The sequence below is a fragment of the Poromitra crassiceps genome (genome assembly GCF_964638095.1).
Source record: "Poromitra crassiceps genome assembly, chromosome: 17".
Classification (NCBI taxonomy): domain Eukaryota; kingdom Metazoa; phylum Chordata; class Actinopteri; order Beryciformes; family Melamphaidae; genus Poromitra; species Poromitra crassiceps.
In genome coordinates this window covers 9373649-9392714 of record NC_139635.1, presented here as the reverse complement: position 1 = coordinate 9392714, position 19066 = coordinate 9373649, and the positions used below count along the sequence as shown (strand labels likewise).

The 19066-nt window shown below is 44.5% G+C and overlaps 1 protein-coding gene across 1 annotated transcript in view; it reads right to left on the bottom strand.

Moving 5' to 3' along the window:
* Nucleotides 1–7907: 7907 nt before the first annotated feature.
* Nucleotides 7908–19066, bottom strand: part of LOC310792189 (NLR family CARD domain-containing protein 3-like) — a gene marked incomplete at both ends in the record, with an annotated part of 35880 nt that continues 24721 nt past the window's right edge. Inside the window, one exon of the mRNA XM_083653918.1 lies at nt 7908–8009. Within this exon, the coding sequence (XP_083510044.1) occupies nt 7908–8009 (102 nt within the window). The remainder of the gene's footprint in view (nt 8010–19066) is intronic.

Sequence of the window (19066 nt, the reverse complement as noted above, 5' to 3'; positions counted from 1 at the left end):
TTGGTTTGCAGTGACTTGGTGGGGTGTGTGAACTTGACTTTGGACTTTACTTTGGCTCTGGTGTGATTGGGAGTAATTGAAGGCAGGTGTGTCTGGGTGTGCCTCCACTCACTGGTCTATAAATAGCCACACGCAGCAAATGCTTGTCACTCATTATTCTGTTTGTGCTCTGTGTGCAGGTATGGTGTTCAGCTTTATTGTAATGTAATGTTGTGCTCGACTATTCTTCTCCTGTGTGCTCTTGACTTATTATTCTGTTGGTGCTCTTGACTCATTATTCTGTTTGTGCTCTGTGTGCAGGCCAGGGTCAACCACGTTCTGCTGCGGTCAACTGACAAACCTGCTCCTCCAGGCTGAAGGTGTTGCCAGCCGACGCTCTGTGCTACACCAGAGTGTGTTCCCCAGCCACTTGAATGGGGTAACCGATTGAGGACTGGAACTTATGCAGCGCTGACCCTGGGCCTAACCACTCCCTACGGCCTCCCTTGCACTTTATTATATTGGACTGTTGCCCCGCTTAGCCCCCTGGCCTTTAACTTTATTTTAATAGTGATACAATAAAAGTCTTAAACGTTCCTCTGTCTTGTTGTTCTTTGCCCCTGTTGATACTGGTTGGTCAGATCCAGAGCCTGTTACAAGAGGGTAACAAGATCTGTACTTATAGTATAACTACGGGGTACCACACTGTAGTTATAGTATAACTACGGGGTACAAGGAGTGTAGTTATATTATAACTACGGGGTACAAGGAGTGTAGTTATAGTATAACTACGGGGTACAATGAGTGTAGTTATAGTATAACTAAGGGGTACAAGGAGTGTAGTTATAGTATAACTACGGGGTACAAGGAGTGTAGTTATAGTATAACTACGGGGTACAAGGAGTGTAGTTATGGTATAACTACGGGGTACAAGGAGTGTAGTTATAGTATAACTACGGGGTACAAGGAGTGTAGTTATAGTATAACTACGGGGTACAAGGAGTGTAGTTATAGTATAACTACGGGGTACAAGGAGTGTAGTTATGGTATAACTACGGGGTACAAGGAGTATAGTTATGGTATAACTACGGGGTACAAGGAGCGTAGTTATAGTATAACTACGGGGTACAAGGAGTGTAGTTATAGTATATCTACGGGTATCAAGGAGTGTAGTTATGTGGAAGTGTGCTCGTGTAAACCCTTTGCATAAAGGTGGTGATCCACTTGACATTAATAACTACAGACCTATTTCAATTATTAATAGTATAGTTAAAATATTTGAAAAATTAATCTTTAATCAATTATCCCAATATCTCAATGACCATCACATCCTGTCACCATTCCAATCCGGTTTTAGATCCAACTTCTCCACAACCACTGCTCTGTTAAAATTTACAAATGATGTATCATCTTCATTGGATAAAAACATGCTTACAGGTGCTATATTCATAGACCTCACTAAGGCATTCGACATGGTTGATCACTACCTCCTCCTTGACAAACTTTATGGAATCGGTCTCTCACAGAGTTCCTTATTTTGGTTTAACTCATATCTCCACCACAGACGTCAGTGTGTCTCTATTCATGGCAATCAGTCCGACTTCTTGATTATGGAAAAAGGCGTACCCCAAGGTTCATCACTAGGTCCATTGTTATTTTCTATTTTTATTAATGATCTTCCACACATCTGCTCTAATTGTCATATTCACCTATATGCAGACGACACTGTGATCTATTCCTCCAATATTGATACAGCACAAATTCAGACAGCTCTTCAGACTGATTTTGACGCTGTTCAAAAATGGTTTTCTTCCAACAAACTTTTACTAAATAAGAAGAAGTCCTACAGCATGTTGTTTGGCCCCAAATCTGATTCTCTGCTTGTAACCAATAATTGGTCAATCACTTTCTCAGATGGGACTCCACTTGAGAAAGTGGAGGAATTTAAGTATCTGGGCCTTTGGCTTGATTCTCATCTTTCTTTTAAACCCCATATTGATGCAGTAATTAAGAAAATAAACTGCAGCCTTGGAATTCTATATCGCTCCATCAACTGCTTCACTTTTCATGTCAGGAAAATAATTATTTCACAACTGATATTTCCAATACTTGACTATGCAGATGTTGTCTATCAGAGCGCCTCAGAGGCTAATCTTCGAGCTCTCAACGTAGTTTATAATAGCCTTTGCAGATTTGTTCTGAGGTGTCCTTATAGAACCCACCACTGTCATATGTATGAGTCACTTAACTGGTTAATGCCTAAGGCTCGTAGGCATTCACACTGGCTGCAGTTTGTTTTTAAATGTATTTTCTTTAATTATCCCTCATACTTAAAAGAACTCTTAATTCCATTTAGATCATCATATAGTCTCAGGCATGCTGAGCATCCATTCTTTTTCGTTCCTAGAATTCACAAAGAAATTGGACGTCGTGCATTTAAATTTAAAGCTCCATCTGACTGGAACAATTTGCCTACATCACTTAGATCTATCACATCTTTTCATTCCTTCAAGGCATCTCTCCTCACTTATCTTCAAACAACCTGCTCCTGCTTCTAATTATGTTTGAAATTTTGAAACAACTTGCTCATGATACTTCATGCATGTAATTTCACCTTATCTGGGTATGTGTACACTTACATTATCTATTCTCACTGTATATATTATGCTATCTTTGGGGACTAAGGGGTTGGGGAGTGGCTAGGCCTGGGAGTGCTGCTTATGTGTATGTATGAGTGTATTTGTATGTTGTTTGTTTTATGTAACACCTGTCTTCTTTCTGTATATTTGTGCTAAGGACCCCCTCGAAAACGAGATGGTTCATCTCAAGGGGTTTATCCTTCTAATAAATTTGAAATTTATGGTATAACTACGGGGTACAAGGAGTGTAGTTATAGTATAACTACATTGATGGTTATTGATGGTTAGGAACATTGATGGTTATGGTCATATGGTCCTATCTTAATATTCCTCTAAATCTGGCTTGAAAAGGCCCAAAAATGTTTGGGCGGCGGCCGCCACCAAATGGTTCGCCACCTGGCACACCCTCTCTTTCTGTGGCACACCCAATGTGCCAAGTCTGGCTACGCCAGTGGTACATGTGAATGTTTCTGGTGCTGTTGCAATGTATATTTTGGGCGACTGAACGGGAACAGGCAGCTGTACCATTGTAACGCTGCAAACTAGCGGCGAGGGCTGTACCACTCTTTGTAGGGAACACACAGTGATGATAAAGGCATCCACATTATTCATTTACTGTCAAATAGGCGAATCTCCCAAAAAGTTGGCCTATCCTTTTAAACTTTAGGCAATATCATATGAATATATTTATATAGAAATATTGTTGTGATAGAGTGGAATCCGCTTCTAGTGATCACGTTTATAGTGACCAACCGCTTATATTGATCAAAAAGCTTGGTCCCGAATCATTCCTATACACATGCTGTTTAAATAATTTGCTTATAGTGATCAATACTCCACTTACAGTGATCATTTTGGGCCTTGTCCCACCCTAGAACAATGGAAAGAATGTTGAAAAACTACAGTAATTTCAGATATTGTTTTGCTTACAAACTGCCAACAATTAGCCAATGAGATACAGCAGCGATACTCTGTGCATGTCTGTCTGTATATGGAGAGATCACGGCATCTCTGTCTGTGGAGAGATGGTTGCGTTTCTGTCTCTGCAAGACCGCTGTGTTTGAAACAGCTGGAGGCCTAACTTACTGTATGCATTTTTAAAGTCAGTAACAGTCCTTTACTTTATGTAGCCTACTGTATTCATGTAATACATATACAAAAGTCAAGTACATATCAATATCAAAGGAATATACTGTAATATTATAGAAATATTGTTGTGATATGCACAATAATGTCACTATGAGTACTACATAATACACTATATGGATAATTATAAGAAAACTAGATTATCAGGCCGCTACGCTGCTTTTGAATCTAGTTTGGTGGGAATCCAGCCCTGTGTTGTGTGTGTAAGGTCTGTGTGTGTTTTTGGATGTAACAGCCAGACCTAAAACCACATAACAGCCAGACCCAAAACCATGTAACAGCCAGACATAAAACCACATAACAGCCTGACCTAAAACCACATAACAGCCAGACATAAAACCATGTAACAGCCAGACATAAAACCACATAACAGCCAGTTCTCTATCGTCTATCGGGGTTTACCCTCCAATACAGAGATATGAATATATCTTGTATGGGAAAACCTGATTATTGGAATCAGGTGACGTGAATAATTACTTCAAGACAATCCACCTGTGGACGTGGTTCCAGCCGAGCTGATATAACCACCTGTTAACCACGCCCAACTCGACTTTTTCGATTTCACTGGAGCAGTGTGATGTGTGGTCGCTCTGTCTGAGACAATCAAAATCTAATCTAATCTAATTAGACTTCTATTCTGACTCTCTCATAAACAGCTTTGCCTCTTACCTTCGGTGGTGGGAGAGAGGACGATTGCCTCTCGTGGCAGCTGTTGTCGGGGTGAGCACAAACTTTCTCAGCGCTGACATTTTGTCTCCAGGTCTCTGGAGGCTTCCATGTCTTGGGGCGCTAGGTCTTGTTTCTCGGCTCCGTAACTGGACAGTGAGAGCAGGTCCGCGAGTGTGTTGTCCGTCTCCTATATAACGCTAAACACAACTTCCTCGGCGCTGACATATTGTCTCCAGGTTTCTGGAGGCTTCCGTGTCCTGGGGCGCTTGGTCCTCTCTCGGCTCCCTAATCAGGACAACGAGAGCAGGTCTGCGGGTTCGTTGTCAGCTTTCTCTCTATCTCTCTCTCTCTCTCTCTGGCCGCGGCTTCTGTCTGGCGAACAATAGCCCGGGCATTAACAACGTTACAAAAACACACAAACTAACTGGAGCTTAAGACGTTTAGAGCTCTTCCGTGTTGTTAGTCTCGCGAGGGCGGGGCCTATCGCAAGGTTTGGTGGACTGTGCATGCGTGTCAAGTTGGCAGCAAGCGCAGTTACACTGGCTTAGCACTTCCTCTCTTCCTTCAAAATAAAATCATTAAAAGGAAAGGAAGCTATGGCATCTATGAGCCACATCTGTGTGGTGTGTGGAGTGCAGCTGCCCACTGAAGATGGGCATGATGTGTGTGTGCGTTGTCTGGGAGAGGAACATGCCTCTGAAGCGGTTGTTAATCCCTCCTCCTGTATGGATTGCTTTATTTTGCCAGCACGATCCCTGGAGGCTTGGCTTTGTGTGTTTGGGGTTAAGTGCAGGCGGGTTGCTGTAGCACAGTCTGCTTCGCCCCAGCAGGTTAAGCGCCTTAAAGCGGTGGGGAGTGGGGGTGCATGGTTCCTCAGTTGATCCCCGCCCCTTTCCCTTACTTAGGACAGTTATACCTGATGACAGCATCAGGATTGAGGCTGGTGATCAGGAGGATGTCGAGGAGGATGTCGACATAGAGGGGTTATCAGATGAGGGGGGCCTCACTGAGGGGTTTGTCGCAGAGGGCGAACAGACCAGTGAACGCACACGATTCCAGGGTCTGATGGTCAGGGCTTCCCAAGCCTTGGGACTTGAGCCCGTCACGGGCCAAGCCCCTCCTCCCTCGCGCTTCAATGATGAGGACGCGCCAGGTCCGGAGGTGCCATTTGAGGTGCCTCTCCTCCCGGAAGTGGAGAACCTAATGACAGATGGCTGTCTGCCATGCAGGATAGGGGTAAGGTGGGCTGTGGCCCATTGCCTCAGCTGGACCAAGCCATATCAGCTCTTTTGTTCCCGGCCAGCCCAGTGCTGGGGCCGGCTACTCCAACGGGGGACTGTAAAATGCTCGATGCCGCACTGGCTAAGGTGCATAGGCCTGTAGCAGTTCAGGCACGGTTGGCAAATACTGGGTCCATACTAGCATTGTATCAGAGGAAGCTGGTCCGCGAGCTGAGCACCAGGTTCGATGCTCATCTCATTGCTGAGATACAACTGGTTTAATCGGTCTTATCACAGCTGATGAAAGAGCAGCTGTCGACTGCAGGTAAGGGTGTGTCGGCACTCTGGGTTGCTAGGCGCCAACTGTGGCTGTCCTGGTCCAAGTTGCGATCAGAGGACCAGAGGGCCCTCTTGAGGCTGCCGGTTGTGCCATCAGCCATGTTTGGTCCTGGTGCCACTGCTTTGTTGCAGCAGGCCCAGGAGGCCTGTCGTTGTGCTAAGGAGGTTTCTGATGCACTGACCCCCAGGTGGTCCAGACAGTCGGGGGGCAGGAGGAAGGAAGCCCCCGCACAGACACAGAGGTCGGACTGGGGCCCAAATGACCTGAGGGCCACTCTGGATGCGCGCCGTGGGCACGGCAACACAGTCAGGAGGGCGGTCAGGGGCAAGCAAGGCAGAGGCGGCAGCAAGCCTAGGCCTCCGCCTTCATCCTGAGGCCAGTTTACGTCCAGCCTGCCTCCAGCAAGCCCGGGTGGGTCTTGTGGCTTGGAGGTCACTGCAGGCGAGCCCCTGGGTGGTTTCGACCATGACCCAGGGGTATCATATTCAGTTTGCTCGTCGTCCTCCGACCTCGAGGACCCCAACGGTTGTCACAGTGGTGGGCGCAAAGCACAAGGCAGTGCTCCAGGCCGAGGTTTCTACCCTGTTGGAGAAGGGAGACATCAGGGAGGTGCCTCAGGGCAACAAACAGGCTGGATTTTACTCCCGGTATTTCCTCATCCCCAAGAAGGATGGGAGACTACGCCCCATTTTACATCTCAGGGGTCTCAACAGACATCCCAGGCGACTGCCTTGCAAGATGCTGACAATCCCAAGGTTGCGACAGTCCATCAACAGAGGGGACTGGTTTGTCACCATAGATTTGAAGGATGCCTACTTCCGAGTTCCGATCTGGGAAGGGCATTGACGGTTCCTCAGGTTAGTTTTCGATGGCAAGGAGTACGAGTTCCAGGTCCTGCCGTTTGGGATCTTCCTAGCTCCCCACACTTTTACCAGGTGCATGGACGCAGTTCTGTCGCCTCTGCGATGGAAGGGGATACGAATCCTGAACTATCTAGACGACTGGCTCCAGTGCGCACGCTCAGAAGTTCAGTGTTGGGCTCATCTGTCCATCCTCTTGGAGCACGTGCAACAGCTTGGCTGCGGCTCAATCTGGGGAAGTGCAGGCTGGAGCCTTCACAGAAGACGCAGTTCCTGGGCCTGTGGATTCCAAGGCTGCGCTGTTGTCACTGACGCAGGAGAGGCAGCTATCCCTCAGGGCTTGCCTCTCCCAATTCAGGCTGGGGGCCGGAGTCACATGGAGGCTGTGTCTCCGCCTCTTGGGCCTGATGGCGTCTTCGGTCCAAGCCGTCCCGTTGGCCCTCCTACACATGCGGCCGGTACAAAGGTGCCTCCTGGGTCGGGCTTGAGCCCCAGGAGTCACCTAAGTTCCACTGTGCTCTTCACCAGGCGGTTGCGGGCGGCCCTCCATTAGTGGGAGGACGACGGGAATCTCAGCAGGGGGAGTGTGCTCGGCCCAGTGACACATCGTCAACTGGTGTTGACAGATGCTTCACTGACGGGCTGGGGTGCGGTGTTCAGAGGAAACGGTGCCAGCGGTCGCTGGAGCAGGCCTCACACCACCCAGCACATCAACCTGCTAGAGCTGACAGCACCATTTTTTGCCATTCCTGCAAGGCCAACACGTGTTGGTGAAGACAGACAGTGTGGCAGCGGCTGCTTACATCAACGGGCAAGGGGGGTTGGTTTCCCCTCGCCTTTGCGAGCTGGCACGTCGGCTTTGGGCATACCCCAGGGTTCTCTCCCTGAGGGCAGTCCATGTGCCAGGGCTGGACAATTGTGTGGCAGATCAGCTGTCCAGGGGGGGTCCGGACCCAGGGGGGTGGTGGCTGCACCCCCAGGTGGTCGCGGAGATTTGTCAGAAGTCGACCTGTTTGCATCACAGGAATCCACCCACTGTCCCCTGTTCTTCTCGCTAGGGAAGGACAATCCTCCCCTCGGAGTGGATGCCTTGGCTCACCCTTGGCCACGCGTCCTGCTGTACGCTTTCCCCCCATTTGTTCTCCTCCCGGGCCTCCTACAGAGGGTACGGTTGGAGGTGATGAGACTGGTCATGGTGGCCCCGTGTTGGCCACACATGACCTGGTTCTCGGACATCCCGCCACTGCTGGACGAGACCCCATGGGAGCTTCCAGTGCGGCGGGACTTGCTGTCGATAATTTATCGGTCCGATAATTATCGTGCATCCCTAGTTTACAGGTATGTACTCGGAGGTAGCACAATTTTGTGGGTGTAATTTCGCTTGTAGGCGCTATAGCAATATTTCAAAATTTAAAATGGCATAACTTTGCGGGTTGTAAATCATAGAAACACTATTGCTTGACTGTTGTTTCCCTTGGGCCAAGCCACATCTAGAAAAATTTGAGTAAACACACGCACATCTCTTCTTGTAGGTGCTGAGTCCAAAGTGATTAATTCATCAAGATTAAAAAAGACTCGCGACACTGATTAGCTCCCAATGTTTTGTTTAATTTTGCATTTTAAAAGACGTTTCGAGCCGTTGCAGGCTCTTCGTCAGGTCAGGCAGCAACATCTATCCATGGAGGGCCCGCCCATCTTCGTCTCCGCCCTTGTGTTTTGCCACCATTTATAATTTTCTCCAAAACTACTTTTTCTGCTACTCCTACAAATAATGTCTGGACTGTTCTGCACTAAACCTCTCTAACCATTTTTTGAAAGTCCACACCGTTTTTCATATCATCGACTTATAAAGTTTGGTGGGTGGAGCCTATTTCACAAAAAAGTCCACTATAAACCATCAATCTGGGTTGTTTAGCTTTAGAAAATGCTTCCGCCAGATTAAAGACAACACATTACCTGATGTTGTTGACTGAGGGTTTTTCTCTAAATGTGCACGTTGGTTAAGTTATTTTCCCCCCTAACTTTTCTAGTTATAGGATTATGAAAATACTAGGAATCGATTCCTAGGGTGGAGACTCGAGTTGATGCACCATGACTGCAGGTATGGAAATCGCCCGCTCCGCAGGCTCCCAAAATCATGACTGACAGACAGACAGACGCACACTGCCCACCCACCTAGGTGCCATCGTGCAAGTGCACTAGGGATGTCCGATATTATCGGCCTACCGATATTATCGGCCGATATTAGCATAAAAAAAATCGATATCGGAAAATATCGGTATCGGTTTTCATGCCGATTTTTTTTTTTTTTTAATACAGGGGGAGTCTCACTGAGAGCAATGCTCTCTTTTTCAGGAGTGCCCTGTTCACATTCACACAGACATTCATACCTGGAAGCTGACCAGTACAACCACAGTCTGATCTGTTGGCCACTGAGCAGCTCCACTGGAGCGGTTGGGGTTAAGGGCCTTGCTCAAGGGCACCTCAGTGGTGGTAGGAGGGGCAAGCGCTGCCTTTTCACTTTCCCCACCCAGATTTATCCTGCCGGGTCCCGGGGATTGGACCGACGACCTTCTGGTCACAAGCTCGCTTCTCTAACACTTACAAATTTAACACAACATGCATATTATATATTAAACTCTTCAGCTACATTAAGCTACATTATGTAACTTGTTACGTGAAATTTTGGTGAAAAAAAAGCCCGCTTATATCGGTATCGGTTGATATCGGTTGATATCGGTATCGGAAATTAAGAGTTGGACATTATCGGATATCGGATATCGGTAAAAAAGCCAATATCGAACATCCCTAAACTGCACCATCGGCTCATACTACATCACAATTGCTCGACTGACATCACAATTGCTCAAGGGCCATCACTGATGACATCACAATCGTGACATTACATTACATTACATTACATTATGTCATTTTACGTCGAAGCGACTTACAATAACACATTTTTGTCAGCAATAGAGCAATCAACTATGTAACACAGTCTATGATAACTACAACTTCTGAAGGAACAGTGGTACAAGTTAAGGTTAGTTTAGATTTTTTTTGTTTTAAGAGAGAGAAAGAAGTTAGATCAAGAAGGGCCCAGATGGAGCCTGAAAAGGTGTCTTTAGTCTGTGACATACACTGCCACAGACACCGACGCCACAGACACCACCCACTTAGCCCATTCTAACTGATAAATATGATCATGTTTACTTCTCTCTCTCTCTGCTTGTGTGCATGTCTGCTTTGACACAGACTGTAAAATTTTAAGTTTAGTCTATTAGAAAGTCAGTTATCTATTTGTAGGCTTCAAATCCCATTATTTCACTCTATTGTCTTTGTGCCCTGGCATGTGGCCTTGTCCCGGGAAACGGTCATTTTTTAAGTAAATCCATAGCCAGAACTAATGTGACGGAACCAAAAGTTACTTCTGCATTTTCCTGAGGTGCATGTGCTGTGTGCAGTGATCAGACTTCCTGGTATGTATTTACTTCGAAAATGACCGTTTGCCATATAATAAAGTTGGATGAATTATTTCATCGCGTGTTGAGAGCACGAGTCACAACATGTGCATGTGAATCTTTCTGGTGCTGTTGGAATGTGTAATTTTTGTGACTGAATGGGGGTAGACAGCTGTACTGTATAGTCTATTGCCATTGTAGTGCTATAGGCTATATCCGTGTCTCGTATAGCCTAACAGGAGCACTGGGTAAACAAACGTTATAGGGTGACACTTGTACATTTTGAGGGAATTCCTCAATGATTCTTCGAGATTAAGGTTTGAATTAAATTAGCTTTCGTTTTTATTAAAACTGTCCCGACTCCATGGACGTATACCGGTATAAAAAGAACAAGGAGTCCATGTTTTGAAACAGTAGGCTATTTTACTCCAACGTACAGCATTTCAGCAAACAGGGAAGCATAGTGGTAGAATAACTGTCCTGTAAGTTATAGATCCGGAGTTCAAATCCCAGACGGGGTGGTATTATAATTTTTGAAAATGTAGCATAAATTGTTAATCTGGACATAATTATAGCTTTATGTATAAAGTAGCTGAATATACACTGTGTACATAGCAGAATAACTGAACATGCCCATTCATGGTAACGGTCATATTTCGACATCAGCTTGACGTTCCCGCGTAGATGTCTAAATCATCCCCAAATCACGCTGTGATCTGGCCTAGTCCTGAACGTCACTGAAACACGTCATCACAATGTGATTTTGCTTACTGGGCACTAGCAGGAGGGTGAAACACACGTTCTAAAGCACGCACAGGGAAGAGAAAAGCATCTACATTCAGTTTGACTATAGGGAATATGGCAAATAGGCGAATCTCCATATATGTTGGCATATCCCTTTAACAGCTGATAGCAGCATCAGGTTTGTGTTTTCAGTTCAGTTCAGGACTCAGTTCAACATAATCTGACAAGTCCTTTACTTCAGGTTTCACCAACAGAGGCAGTGAGCATAAAAATAAATAACTATCTCAGAGGAGAGAAGGTGGAGCTGAATGTTGGTTTCTCAGCTGGTTTCAAAAAACCACATCAGCAGGAAAATGTGAGAACATATTATTTTCTCTGACATTAATGTGCATGTGAAGCAGAATTTAAATGGTCTGTTGATCCTGACCTGAGAGTCTCCAGTCTACAGTGTGGACTCCCCAGTCCAACCGAGAGCATCGTCAGCCCTAAATCTTGTAGGTCGTTGTTATTCAGGTCCAGCTCTGTCAGACTAGAGGACTGGGAGCTGAGAACTGAGGCCAGAGCTTCACAGCTTTTCTCTGACAGCTGGCAGACACTCAGCCTGAAGGACAAGAAGACATGTGTAAATGTTATTCTGTTTTATATTTATATATATTTTATATTTTATGTCAGTATTGTATTATTTCTACTGACAGACTGTATAATGAGGCTAACTGACCCTTATATTTAAAGCCCCCCTCCAGTAAGTTTTTCCTACCTGTATACCTGTTGGGGCCCTATTGTTGTCAATCGCTATCTGCTTTTCACGCTTGTGCCCCGGTTTGCGCGCCGTAACGCCGTGTCTATGCTATCGTTGGAAGAGTGCAGACAGCCATTTAGTTTTTCCCATCTTTTTCCGCCTCTATGCAGCTGCGGGTGTGCCATATGCTGCGCTAAATCCTCATGTTTGCTATCGTCCCTATGTGCGCAACTCTTTGCGCTAGGATGTCTGAAAAGCAGGTCTTAGCACTAAAATACCCCACTGCGCTTGAGCACACCATTACTCTCCGTGCTGTGCAACGCAATACAGGGGAAATCCTTGAATATGTCATTACACACGGATGTTCCATTAAAATACAAAAACCAGGCGATCAAATTCTGCTGCTAAAATTGCGGAACAGCAGATTATTCAGTGAAGCAATCAACTAGTATTCACTGAAAAACTTGTATCACCTGTAAAGAGCCACAAACATGCTGCTGATATTGTTTTTCTACCCCTCTCTCTCCCTCTCTATCTCTCTCCGAAACCTCACACACGCACAACATACTGCATCCCCCAGATTAATTAATAGCCAATGCTATAATTATTAGCCTACTATAATATTAGTCTACAACCCCCCCCCCCTTGAGTAGCCTACAATCATCTATCAGCATCTATGTCACTCACTCGCCCTCGCTCTCAGTGAAAATAAATAAATTCTACTGAAACAAATTATCCCCAACCAGACCGGTCAGGTTTTCTGTGGAAACACAAACAGGAACAAATAGGCTACAAAGAGGGGTTAATGGGAAATTAATTGAGAAAGCTTGGACATTGTAGCCTACTTGCAATATTATTGTCAATCAAATGTCCCTGTTTCCCCGTGGCAAACACGTTTCTATTTTCCAGTCAACCAAATAACCCGAATTGCATCAATTAAAAGCTGCAAATCACAGATGTTTTTAACATGTATCTGATGTGATGGTTGTTGTGAGATGTCCAAATTACGCATGGAGATAATTACAGCATGCATCGCACAAACTGTATTAAAGGGAATATGAGACAGGAATGCGATTGGTTTGATTGATGTAACGCCCAGGCATTGACAGGCCACACCAGTGAATAATGCAGGTGGTTAAGACTGCCCAAATCCCGTTTGCGTTGCGCACAGGTGGCATTTTGCGGGGAACAGAGAATAGCAGATGACTTGGCATGCCTCCAATTTGCACCTGCGCCTGGCGGTAAAGACGCGCAAGTGCTAAATTACCACTTTTGCCAAGATAGGGCCCTTGGTGTTCTATGAAAAAATACATGAGTGCACGCTGTATAAACACACGTCATCATTTGTGCCAAATAACTTACATTTATAAGAACCGAAGGCTAATTAGGGCTTGTTACACTCATTATGCTACTGCAGCATAATGACTGCAGCACTGTTCTCTCTTTGTCTCTTCTCTCTTTGTTCAACTCTTTGTCTGCGCCCAGAGCACAAATACTGGTAAACAGTTATAAACAGTCATGCCGCCATGACAGTCTCTGGAAAACGTTAGTATAGGGCCCTATATCTTGGTACAGGCGATATCCCCTGTTTGCTCATGCCTTAAGGCAGGGAAGATTGCAGTCCGCCTTGCGCTAGTGTCCAGGTGTTATGCCGAGTTTTGCACCCCCGCCCGGCAGTAGCTAAACGCATCGCCACCTCACGGGAGCATATTGTAATGATAATTTTTAAACAGTTATGTTTCTGTATAAATTTTATACAGAAACATAACCGTTTAAAAATTATATAATTGTTTGGGTAGACGTGACCTCCCTGTTTTTAAGTTAAAACAGTCCCAAAATATGGTGGGCATGCAATTACTCGCGGGGGACCATAACTCATCACAACAACGGGCGCAAGCGCAGATTAGAGGCGTGCCAAATCATTTATGCATGGAAGCAAATGGGATTTGGGCGGTGTTAACCACCAGAATTATTCACAGGTGTGGCCTGGCAATGCCTGGGCGTTACATCAATCAAACAGATTCCCGTCTTGCAGTCCCTGTAATACAGTTTGCATGAGGCATGCTGTAATTCTGCCCATGCGTAATTTGGATAGGTGTAGGCCTATTGACTGTATATATTATCCCTATCTCATAACGACACCATCACATCATATACCTGTTAAAAACATCTGTGTTTTGATGCAATTCAGGTTATTTTGTTGATTGGGGTTTGACAATAGAAATGTGTTTGCAGCGGGTAAACGGCAGAAACAAAAGAAAAGATTGGAGGATTTACAGTGGACTCAATTAAAACTCGGTGAAACATTGAACTGCTGACTCGTGCCGAGGACAGAGAGAGACGGAGAGAGCTTGCGACAGATTGGCTGTGGTGCCAATGACCCTCCGGGTTATGGGATAGCAGGTGAAGGCGAATAGCCTATTGCAGGCTACAATCTCCAAGTTTTCTCAATTCATTTACCTTAACCCCCTTATTGCGATGTGATAAAAGTTTCTCAGTACATTATAGTTGATTGCCTCACTGAATAATCTGCTGGTTACCCAATTTTAGCAGCAGAATTTGAATTTGATTGAAGCGCAGCGAGTATTTTAGGACCTAAGAGGTGCTTTTCAAAGCTCTTAGCGCAAAGTAATTGCACGCTGCTGACAATAGGATAATGCCATCTATCCCCACATTGTAGCGATGAAACGCCTGGTTTGCCATGTGGCACGCATATGTCCAGTAGCTACAATTATAACAGGCATGCGCTTGTGCACACCCCCAATTTGCATTGCACGCAGCGTTAATCGAGCGCAAACACTAAATTACCCCTTTTGCGAAGATAGGGCCCATAATATTGTTATCAACAACTAGACAACAGATATCAAAGCTGGTGGGCTTTATCGAAAGAGAGTGACTCAAACTGGTTAACAGGTCATTCACTGGTGTTTTATGCCACATAACTAACGTAGCTATGCCTACGTAAACTAACATAGCTAACAGCTAGCTATAATGGCAGAGGCTAATACTAGCTATTTACTGTATACTGTACTGTATTATCTGTCTATCATGTGTCAGTCTTCAGACCACTATAATGTCTGACCTCATCACCCGTTTTGACCAACAGCTTATTTTTTCGACTTTGAGCCCAAAATACATACATTGGCTAACTGTGTGGCTAATCAACAGACCAGGTCATGACTCACCAACACATTAACTATCTTAAAAATGACAAAATACACTGGAGGGGGACTTTAATCTCATTATTGTATTATTTCTACTGACAGACTATCATTGAGGCTAACTGACCTTATATTTAATCTCATTATTGTATTATTTTTACTGACAGACTATCATTGAGGCTAACTGACCTTATATTCAATCTCATTATTGTTTTATTTTTTACTGACAGACTCTATCATTGAGGCTAACTCACCTTATATTTAAGCTCATTATTGTATTATTTCTACTGACAGACTATCATTGAGGCTAACTGACCTTATATTTAATCTTATTGTTGTATTATTTCTACTGACAGACTGTATCATTGAGGCTAACTTATATTTAATGTCATTATTGTATTATTTCTACTGACAGACTGTATTGATGGGGCTAACTGACCCTTATATTTAATGTCATGATTGTATTATTTATACTGACTAACCAGCTAACTGGTGATTTGTATATTGTTTGTTAGCTTGTTTGTTGTTTGTTAGCTTGTTTTTAATCTGGGTTGGGCTTCTAAATGTGTTTTACGTCGGATTTTGGCACAAGGGATAGTAACATATTGTCCTGTGTATTAATGAATGTTAGTCTGCGGACAGACTATCGATGAGGCTAACTGCCCCTTATATTTGATTTTTTCATTGTATTATACTGACAGACTGTATTGATGAGGTTAACTAACTCTTATATTTAATGTAAATATTGTATTACTTCTACTGACAGACTGTATTGATGACATTCACTATTTTTAATGTCAATAATGTATTATTTCTACTGACAGACTGTATTGATGAAGCTAACTAGTCAAGTCAAGTCAAGTCAAGTGTATTTGTATAGCACATTTCATACACAGAGGCAATTCAAAGTGCTTCACATAAAATGGTTGACAGGAAAAGAAAAGAAAAGAAGAGAGTAAAACGGACATTTAAAAGCAAAAACTAACCCTTAAATTTAATGTCATTATTGTATTACTTCACTGACAGACTGTATTGATGAAGCTAACTAACCTTATATTAATGTCATTATTGTATTATTTCTACTGACAGACTGTATTGATGAGGTTAACTAACCATTATATTTAATGTCTTTATTGTATTATGAGGCCCTGGTCGAGAGCAGGTCCCAGTGTGTTTGCATGGTGCTGTATACTGAGCTGACTGGAGCACTAACACTGACAGGGAAACTGGTTAAAACTGGATAAATCCACCAAATGGTGCATGCACTGTTACGCTGCACAACAGGCCATGAAATACATACATACATACATACTAGTGATGCGCGGGTCAGGGTTTTTTAAGGCCCGCCCCAACCCAACCCGTCATTTGAGCCAGCCCGCCCCGCCCAGCCCGTTAAAATATCTGACAATTCCGAACCCAGCCCAACCCAGCAGCCCGCAACAGCCAATTTAATGTAATATGTCTCCGGACTCAGGAGGAGCACAGCGGAGCTTCCAAGGTGTGCAAAGTAGCTAATAACTCTGTCTCTCCCCCCCTCTCTCTCTCACACACACACAGACACTCACGACAACAGTTGTAGCCTACTATACTGCTCTGGATGAGTTGCGCTGCTGCTTTCATGTCGGTCTTTCTTCAATTAATCCATGGTCTTCAGATAGTGCGACCGACTACGGTTCCCCAAAGTGCGGATGGCGTGACCGCAGTGTTTCAAATGGAGGTAGCAGGTAGAGATAGGCACTAGGCAGGCTACAGAAACAGTTCTTATTCTTCCCCATTTATTTTAATTACCTCATCAATTGGCCATGTTGCAGTAGTAGGCTACTAAACGTAGTAGTGCAGCAGGTGCGCACACGGCTTGCAGATACGGCTAGACTCGCTGTCTGATTTCTTTTAATTACCTCATGCGCACTCAATTGTTCACAGCCTACTCACGTTGCAGTAAAGTTGACAAATAGATCACAGTCGAGTCCACAACAGAAAATCTGCGGTGGCATTATATGGACACTTCAAATAATAATTACAGCGAATAATCCTTCCAAAATGTTTGTTTTGAGACCACATAGGCTACCTCATTGAAGCGTTTCTTTACTCCATGTAGGCTATAGAGAGTGCAGCAGGAGTCTGTCTGATTGTGTGTACCTACGTGTGAGAGAGAGTTAACGTCTTTAAGGTTAATTACTCTGCGTGTTTCACTGCTCTAAATTATTTAATAATGTTGCTTTGTCATGTTCTGAGCCTGCCCCGCCCGCACCCGCGATATTTTCATAATTTGCCAACCCAGCCCGCCTGCAGGGCGGCCCAGCCCGCGGGACCCGGCGGGTTCTGGGTGACCCGCGCATCACTAATACATACATACATACATACATACATACATAAAGTGGGTATAACTTTAAAAACAATTTAAATAATATTACAAATACAAATATGAGAAAGATGAAGAAGGGACCAAACAGATTACACAAAATGACACAAAAGCAAGTCAATAAATGGGTGTTTTTAAAGATGATAGTGAATCTGCAGCCTCACTAAAGTGAAACCACTTTCAGTGTTGAGTCTGAGGGAAAGTTGGAAGGACCTGAAGATCTCAGCTGGCCCTCAGCTCAAAGGGAACTAAGCGCTTCACAGTGTAATTCCGGACCAAAACTAGCCTGCTTCAAATGTGTTCAGTGACATTTTAATATTAATTATCTATCTAACTGGTAACCAGAGGACAGGTGTTTAAACTGGGAGATGATGATGTCACATTCCCACTGGTTAATATCTAGCTGCTCTATTTCGAAGCAGCTGGAGATGTGACAGTGAATTATGGCTGAGAGGAACAGAGAGAGGTGTGGTAACCTAATAGCAAGATATCAGATCATAGTTGATCCTCTCTGTCACTGAGCTTCACTGCTGTATATACGAAGCTGGATCAATAAAACTCAAATCCTTGTGTAAAACCTGCACGGCGACCTTTGCAGATTCAGGAATCCTGTTTTGAGAGAACAGACCTTATTTTGGAGAAATGTGTCAAATCAGCTGAGAAAAACTGTAAACTGATTTTACCTGAGAGTCTCCAGTCTGAAGTGTTGACTCTCCAGCTCAGCAGAGAGCAGCTTCACTCCTGAATCCTGTAAGTTGTTGTTACTCAGGTCCAGCTCTCTCAGACACGACAGGGTGGACTTCAGAGCTGAGACGAGGACTTCACAGTGAGACTCTGACAACCTGCATCCACTCAGGTCCAGCTCTCTCAGATGGGAGGGGTTGGACTTTAGAGCTGAGCACAGGACTTCAAAGTACGCCTCTGAGAAGTTGCAGCCACTCAATCTGAATAAAGAATAAAGCAAAATAGCTACAAGTATAAGATAAAATATCCCTGAAAGCTTTCAACAATCGACACTGACAGCATCTTGTCAGTGTGGATCAGCATCATGTCAGCCTTATAGAGTCTTTTCATCTGAAAGCAGACAGGCTGTCACAAGGTTCAGTTAAATTTCAGAATCCAATTTTTACAACATTGGACACCATTTTCAGATGGTATTTTCTCTGACAGTAATGGTAAAAAGCAGAACCTGAGTCGGATGGGGAACTTAATCCTGACATAACAATAACTGGAGGTAGACATTTATTTAACAAGCTACACAAACTAACATGCTAGTAGTTAGCACCACCATAGTCTGATTGGGGGGAAGCAGCATGGTGGACTTAGCTCTCCCATTGGTGCTGACCATTTCAGTCGGTGCCGGATGGAAATCCCATTCCGCTCCCTGCAAGCACTGCATTGGCTCCAACCCGCTCTGACTGCGGCTGCAACCATATTTGGAGCGCTAGTTTGCTAGCTCATTGCTACACGCTGAAAACGATTGATGTGGATTATGCAATATGAAGCAGCCTGCATGGTACGTTTGGAGGATGGCTGTAAACAGCTTTTTCCCGCTCTAGTCCATAATAGAGTCTGGCGTCCCCAGCCAGACTCTCCTCGCCCCTTTGCTGGGAGAGCCCGGTAAGCGAGACTAGCACCACCATAACACTTAAAGCCCCCCTCCAGTCAGTTTTTCATACCTGTGTACACCATTGATGTTCTATGAAAACGTACATGAGCGCATGCTGTAATAACACACGTCATCAT